The 8287-nt window shown below is 23.7% G+C and overlaps 1 protein-coding gene across 1 annotated transcript; it reads right to left on the bottom strand.

Annotated features, from left to right (window-relative positions):
- Positions 1 to 384: 384 nt before the first annotated feature.
- LOC145830188 (NFU1 iron-sulfur cluster scaffold homolog, mitochondrial-like) lies at positions 385 to 7303 on the bottom strand. The gene is made up of 5 exons (XM_082938102.1): positions 6812 to 7303; positions 5398 to 5536; positions 4225 to 4395; positions 3535 to 3632; positions 385 to 1020 (listed from the first exon to the last, which is right to left on the bottom strand). Exons 1-5 carry the CDS (start codon positions 7145 to 7147, stop codon positions 913 to 915), a joined length of 852 nt encoding a protein of 283 aa, XP_082794228.1. The 5' UTR covers positions 7148 to 7303; the 3' UTR covers positions 385 to 912.
- Between the last annotated feature and the right edge of the window lie 984 nt (positions 7304 to 8287).

The raw sequence follows: 8287 nt of genomic DNA on the forward strand, positions 1-8287 counted from the left end.
TCAAAAGATATATAAACAGTTTCTAAGACTTCTTCTAAAACTAACAAACTTTATAATTTTTCATTTACCAATGACTTTTTTAAATCATATCATTAATTGTCTTGTAATATAAAAAAAGAAATCAAAGCAAATTTCTCATTAGAGTAAAATTATACACAAACCTATACCTGTTAAACACTATACAGCAAAAAATATAACTTTATTATGAAGTAAAACTTTTAAATGTACTATAGTCACTGTAATTATTTTATGTTAAATGTAAAACTATTTTTATTTAAAACTAAAAGTCTAATAATCACTTAACTATATGTATTAAAGTAGTTGATAGCTACATATTATTTAAGTACAATTAAATTTTTATTCACCTACTTTACTTTCTAAATGTATTTATTAGGGTACTGAAAGAAATACTTAAAATTAAGGTACAGTATGGTGAACTTAGACTTATTGGAAGTGTTTTAAATAATTGGCTGTCATTGTAAAACATGAAATTTTTTTATTCTAAACATCTTTATGGTTAAAAAAAAAGTTTCAACAAATTTAGTATGCACATTAACCAACATATTTTTTACTAAAACAAACTTATAGATAGAAAAAAATTGTAGTTTAAAATTTTTGAGATTATACATTTTTAAGTTTTTTAAGTTTTATAAAAATCTATTAAGTTTAAAAACCTTGAAAAGGTCATGCTTTATTAAAAAAGTAGCTTACATTGTGGTAACTTAATAATGCTATAAAAACCTACAAAAAACATTTAAAAATAAACAATTTTAAAAGCTTTACTAAACTTCAAATTTTAATTTTTTATATAAATTTGTATTAAACATGATATTACAAATTAACAATGTAGTAGAATCTCCTTAAAACCAAATATTCTCTATACCTATTGTTTATTTCAAAATTCAGTCTAAACTAATTTTTATCATTATTATCATGTTTATTTTTCATTTCTCTAGTTCGGATTACATTTTCTAGTTTTTCAAATTCATCATGTGATGCCTGACCCGCTTTATCAAGAACCTATGAAAATTAAAATGTAAAAAATAACATATTCATTCTAAGTTACTTTCAACAATTAAGTATTAATAATATAGCCACTTTAAAATACATAAAATTATATATAAGTATTAGTGTCAAAAGGTAAGTGTTAAAATCTATTTTTTTACGTTAAAATTAGAAAACATACTTCAATCTCAGTACTTTACAGTACCGTATGATCAGTACTTATAAATTAATGAAATCTAATTAAACAGGGTTGCCAAATGAATTTTGGCAAATTTTCTCCGGGTTTTCAAAATTTCTTCCAGATTTTTAAAATTACACATTTAGGGTCTATTTTTAGTTTAAAATTAAGTAAAAGGTAAAAAATTAAGTTAAATAGTATAACGACATTGAAAAGATATCTTAAAGTTTCTTTAAATATGTTTTCTAACTAAAAAATTAATTGTACGATAGATTTTTTGTGTCAAATCGAAATTTTACTACTTACATATAAAAATTGTTTAAAATAGATTTTTCCGGGGTTTTTTCGCCTTGATTGTCAAATTCCAGGTTTTTTCGGGATTCCAGGTTTTTTGACAACCCTGATTAAAGTTTTAAGAATTTTGAATAAATGCCACAAAGCTGTAAAAACTTATATTGATATTGTAATTTTCAATGAATTTTTCTCAAACAAAACTCGTTAAAACACCAGTTTTTATTTAATTTATATTCTTTAAGGGAAAAAACTTTAATCAGTTTTTTAATATCTTAAGTTTAAGATATTTTTTAAGGGAACGGGTCTAAATTGCACGTAGACAAAATTGCACGAGGGAACTAAATTGCACGAGTGCACAAATTGCACGGAGCCAGATTTGCACACAGCCAAATTTGCACGAATTACATTTTTGCATTTAAAATAATAAATTAAGAAATAATAAATAAAATAGAAAAAAAACTCAAAGACAAGTATTATAATAAAATAAAATTACTGACCTAGGGTAAGGGTTAGGTGTAACAGTGATAGTAAAAAAAAATAAAGTTAAATAAAATTTAAAAAGAAACTTAAAAAAAAAATTACCAACCGAGGATAAGGGTTAGGGATGGTAAAAAATTGTAAAATAAAAAATAAATAAAATAGTAACAAAACTAATAAAAAAATTTAAAAATAATTAAAAAAAAAATTAACTCGTGCAAAAATGTCTCCGTGCAATTTTATTTCGTGCAATTTTATCCCCTCGTACAAAAGTATATTTGTGCAATTTTGTCCCCTCGTGCAATTTTGTACGCTCGTGCAAATTTGACAGCTACCCATTTTTTAAATAGTAACAAACATTTTAATTTTCTTTTATTAACGGTTTCCTGTGAACTTCTTTTGGGTAAAGATAACTACTAAAATAGCAACTTCCTAGTTTATATTCGTGCTTTTAACATTTTGATTAAAGTAAATACTTTTTCTAGTCATCATTTGTTATTTGACTCATTGACCAGCCATTTTCTTTCTAGTTTTAATTTTTTATTAGTGGTGATTTAATACTTTTGTAACGGTAGCTAAAAATATCAATACGAAATACTAGTACTCACTATCATTTATTGGAACTTGTTAAATTTCTTCTTACAAGTATGATGCTTTAGCTTTATATGTTGGTAAAAAAATTGCATATAAGATAATACCCTATAATTATAATATATTAAAAATAAAATGACGTAAACATTTCAACCAATTTTTATTACTTGTTTTAGTTGTTATAAAAGTTAAGATGACCAATAATTGTATCTTGACTTTGTTAACATATCTACCAAAAAAAATCTAAAAGCATTTTGAAAACTTTGGATATATTTAAACATTGAACACAAAAATTCAAGGAAAAAATACTACTTGGTTTCAGTTTAAAACTAAAATTCTAAAAAATTAATCTATTATTAATAAAAACAGCTGTGTACTTATAAACCAATATCATCTCCTTTTTGCGTTTATAGCTTATTTATCTGTTAACAAATTATCTAAGCATTTTCCTAGACAGTACCTATACAATAACTATTTTTAGAGCTTTTTTTAATTTAACAATCTTATATAATATCCATTAACGTGGTGCTGTAAAAACTGTTTGTTTTAAGATGAACAATTTTGAAGCTTTTGTACAAACGTTGATTGAACAAGTATTATTCAATAACTCTTAGACTAGAGCTGTGTAAAATAAATAAACCGCTAATAAACTTAACCCCATAAAAGACATAATAATTATTTTTAAGTACACTGATGTTTTTATTAAGAAAAAAAGACTTCTTTTAATGTTTTTTTAACTAAGCATTTTTCATAAAACCTTCCAATTCAAATATTTTCAATGATGTTGTGACCCCCCAGTTTATAATTAACTATTAAAAAATTATTTAAAAAGATACACTTTTTATAAATGTATAAATTGTTCATATTCAAATCGTGCCATAGCTATTTAAACTAGGCATAGGATACTTATTTTTGTATACATTTAAATCAAATATTTTAAAAGAAATTGTTTTTACTTTAGAAATAATTAATAGTAAAAACGAATATACCTCTTCAACTGATGTTATTTCAGGTATGTAAAACTTCAACATATTTTGAATACCACTCTTAAGGGTTACTTGTGAAGAAGGACAATTTGAACAAGATCCTTAGAAAAAAATAGTAAGCTCAATGTAGTAAAATTGTTAAATAATTTAATAAATATTGTGTCTAGTTCATACTGAAAAAAATACTGTAAACTGATATATAAGTTTCAAATTTTTAATTTTTAGATTATTATATGATTTATCAACATTAATTTATAAAGTAGTAGTCTTTATATCAATAGTACCAAAACTATAAGAGCGATACCATTCACGTTAATAAAACATTTATTTTTAAGTATAAATTTGTTGTGCAACAGTTAGTTTCACCCACTTTTAATAATTATATTGCCCTCTTTCGTAAAATCGCTCTAAATAAATGAATAACAAAAAAAGAGTTTAACTCACATGTTGTTTTTGAATACTAATTAAAAATTCTATAATATGTTTTGTAACAAACAAGGTATATTAACCAACTATATTGTCCATATGGTTTTGGACTTCACAACAAAAACTTTTATAACAATTTTAGAACTAATTTTATAACTTTATTTTTTGAAAAGCTTTTGTTTTACCCAAAATTTGTTGACACTAAGAAAATATTATCTTTCTAAATCCGATAGAACTCCTTTATATTTAAAACTTACTAAAAAAAACCTTGTAATTGAAGTTGAACCACACCAGTAGCTTCATCAAACCCTACATAAATTATGTCCCCACCATCTTCCATCACGGTTGGTCTGATTCTCGTATCAAGTAACTCTTTTATCATAGCAACTATTTCATCATCGTCGTCATCAACAACCGTGTCTGGTGATGGAGCTGATTCTGTAACAAGAGAATTATCAAAAAGTGCAATAGTATGTTTATAAGATATTCAAAAGTAATTTTTACAAAAATATAACTATACTTTTATTAAAATTCGTTTTAGAATAAGATACGTTTTTAATTACTTAATTTATAATGTAAAATAAAAAACTATGTTTATAACTAATTTTAAAAGTTTTAAACTAACACTAAAAGTTAAAACATGTGAGAGTTTTTTTTTTTAAGAAATATATTTACCTTCAAGCATTAAAAAGTTTAAATATTTATGGTTCTCAACAAATTATAAAAAAAAATTCCCCAGTTATTTTTTAAAGTCATGTATAGATAAAAGCTTTAATTAGCGTGAGTCATTGCAAAAAGCATAAAGGTACCTATTCTTAAAAAATAGTTTACTTGGATTTTTTGGGGGAAAAAGCAAAAATAAAATAAAATGTGTGTACTGTAAATAAATATATAATAGAACTTAGCTCAAACTTGTACTTAAATCAAAAATTATATTGATACAAAATCCACCTTTACTACTATAAACTAATAAGATAAGGGATTTAAATGCTTTGAACAACCACTACTGTAACAATGTATTTAGTTTAAAAATAAGTCAAAAATTCAAAAATATAACACATGACTATTTTTACAAATACAATATTTTATTTGATTATGAAACCTATTAACTAATGAAAAAGTACAAAAAACTAAACTAACATATTATCTTACATGTTGAAAAATAATAACTTTTTTAACATCAACTGTACTTTGCAACAAAATAATAATAAAAATAATTTGGATTTCATATTTTTGTTTCTAAGCTAGCTTTAATTTGAGAACAACTGAATTTGAGAGATTTTTGAACATTTATTTCGAGTGTTACTTGATAAATAAAATTTTATTACAAGCCTTTTCATTAGAATTCTTTTTATAGTTTTCCATAAGTAATAAACTAGTTAATTAAATTATTTATTAATAAATATACAAGAGTATAACAAATTAAAAGAGTCAAGTTACCTGTTAGAATAGGTAGATTGGACACACTGAAAAACTCCTGAATGACTTCATATATCTCTGGTTTTAAAATGCCCCAGTTAACATCTTCATTCGATCTTGTTACTGTGATGAAATTAGGTCCAAAAAACACAGATTTAACCTATAAAACATAATTACTTAATTAAGCTAAACCAGGAATGTAGCTTGGTATCTTATCTTCAAAAAAAAAACTTTTTATTAATGCTTGAGCTTATAAAAACTAAACTTATAAAATTAATCTTAGTTAAGTAGTGCTAAGAAGTTACTTTAGAATACAAAAGTGCTCTTTAGAGTTTTTTATATGAGCAGTTCTAAACAAATAAAATTTGATTAAAAAAAAATTAGTTTTGATTTTAATGATTTTAGAAGCTTTAATTGATAAAAAAAATACATGCAAAAAGTTTGAATGCTGGTATACAATTTTTTAATTAGCATTAAAATATTATTTAAAACTTAGTTATAAACCCATGCATGAAAAAGTTCTAAAGTAACTATGCCTTAGGTATTTACAGGGTTGCCATAAGCATTTTGAAAAAAAAATTCCAGGTTTTTTGAAATTCTTTTAGATTTTTGAAAGTACCAGTTATTTTTTTAATTTTTGAAATAAAATTAAATTCAATTTAAAGGTAAGAAACTTTCTTAAATATTATAGAAACATTGAAATGATACTGTAATCTTACTTTAGTTTGTTTGATAATAAATAAAACTTTAAATGATATAAAAAATTTATTGTATATGATACATTTTCTAAATCTAATCAAAATTTCATCATTTTACATGTAAACATTTTTCAAATACCAGATTTTTCAACGTTTTTTATCCTATATATTCAAATTCCAGGTTTTATGGTAACCCTGATGCATAAGCAAAGTCAATGTTATATAATAAATACACATATAAATATATCTATTTTTAAATAAGTATTGGTTTTATATATTTGAACCTATTAAATTGTTTCACCATGAAGTTATATAGTAAAAAATTTAGTTTTATAAAAAAAAAAAAGAAAGTAGCAGACAGGTTCAGTAAAATTGTATTTGAAAAAATTAAAGATATTTTACTAGTCTATAATTTAGTACCCTTTTGATTGTACAATTAATCGACAACTACACTAGGAATATATTATGCTTGTATAAAACAAACAACTCAGAAAATATTTTCAAACACAGTACATTAGAATAAAAAAGGGTACAGCAGTAAATAACTTTACAGAACTGAGCTTTTATATTTATACTCTTTAACAAGAAATAAAATGGTATTTGCTTAAAACTAATGATAGTGCAAAGTATTTAACATTTTTACTTTTACTATGTATAATTATAAAGAATACAAAAACAAAGCAGAAACATTTTGTACTAAATATTCTAAACAAAAAGAAAACAAATAATATGCTTACCCCTTCAATTGAAAATAATCTTTTTGCTAAAGGAGACTTGTGTGAGTGACTCCAGTCAGGAAAGTCCACCGATCCTTCTCCAAGAACATCAATACCTGGCATAAACTTAAGACTGTTGGGATTAGGAGTGTCAAATGTTTGGATAAACATTGACCTCCTAATATTAGAAAGTAAATTTTGTTTATTTGTCTTTAACAAAAAACTAGGTTCAGAAGACTTTGTCATTGTTGCAACAAACTTATTGCTTACATTAAAATTAAATTTATTTTTTGAAAACAAGCTGTTGCATCTTAATGTGATAGCCAACCATTCTTTTTTACTTAACAATTTCATCATTTCAAATATTCTAAAAAATAAACTTATTAGAAATGTTTAAAGAATTTATCATAAATATAATCGCCTAATGTTCAAAAATTAAGCTTTTAAGCTTAAATAAAATATGCATTATAAAGATAACATAAACTGTATAGAGTTCTATTTGATAACCGTATGTTACAGTTCAAACTCTCCATGGGTCTTCCCTTTTTACTTTAAGTAGAAAATTCAATTTTCTATCCATTTCTCTATTATACACTTTTTTTACTTCTTGATGTGCCAGACGGCGCCTTCTCATCCATGGCTTTTCATAATACCTGTTTCTTTTCATAGTTTGAAGAATGCCTTCTTTGTTAAGTCTCGATTCCATTTGTTGTACTGCCTTGTCTATTGCATTCTCTACACCAGGAGAGTTATCAACAAGTACTGTACGTGCAACAAAATTGAAATGACGTGCTTGTCTTAGAAGAGTTATTAACATTTTCTGTTCATTTAAATACTGAAAGCTTTAAATTTTACATTTTTTTAATTTTTTAATGAAAAAAAGGTTAAATTAAAGTTAAAAAATATTAAAAAGCCATAAACTTGTTATAAAAACTTTCAATTAGGGAACTTTAATAAAATATGAATACCATGTAACTCAACAAAGTTAATTAACTTGAATAAAAAATACTATGTATTTACTTAACGACTACTATTATTTTGAATATGATAAGTATTATAAATAAAGGGGAGTTGGGCATATTTTTACAAAAACTAACATTGGGTCTTATTTTTAAAATTTTTTGAAGTAAAAACTATAAGTCAATTTTTCAACAGTATAAAACTTTTAATTTATAGGGAATCCACTAAACTTTAGAAACTTTTTCAAAATTTTCGGAACTTGTTTCAAGTTTTTATAAGTATAAGTTTCCTTATTTCTTAATAAATAATTAAATTTTTGTTTAAAAAAATGTATTTAAATTAATAAAAATAATTACATATGTATTATGGTTGCCACTCTATGAGTCAAAAAAAACTTTCCTGAGTCATCCTGAGTTTTTTCAAATCCTTGAAAAAGCTTTTTTATAATTTTCATACTTAATAAAATTAAGTTCTTCAACAAAATTAGTTAAAAATATATATTGCTATTAAACCTTACTAAAAATCTAAAAAAAAGTG

Source organism: Thalia democratica, chromosome 2 (assembly GCF_965202585.1).
Source record: "Thalia democratica chromosome 2, ktThaDemo2.hap1.1, whole genome shotgun sequence".
Lineage (NCBI taxonomy): Eukaryota > Metazoa > Chordata > Thaliacea > Salpida > Salpidae > Thalia > Thalia democratica.

Excerpts from the sequence above, each read along its gene's own strand:
- LOC145830188 (XM_082938102.1), bottom strand. The coding sequence starts at position 7,147 with ATGATGAAATTGTTAAGTAAAAAAGAATGGTTGGCTATCACATTAAGA. Across the intron at positions 5,537-6,811 it reads GATTATTTTCAATTGAAGGG|GTTAAATCTGTGTTTTTTGG; the intron begins GTAAGCATATTA and ends TATGTTTTATAG. Across the intron at positions 4,396-5,397 it reads CAATCTACCTATTCTAACAG|AATCAGCTCCATCACCAGAC; the intron begins GTAACTTGACTC and ends CTCTTGTTACAG.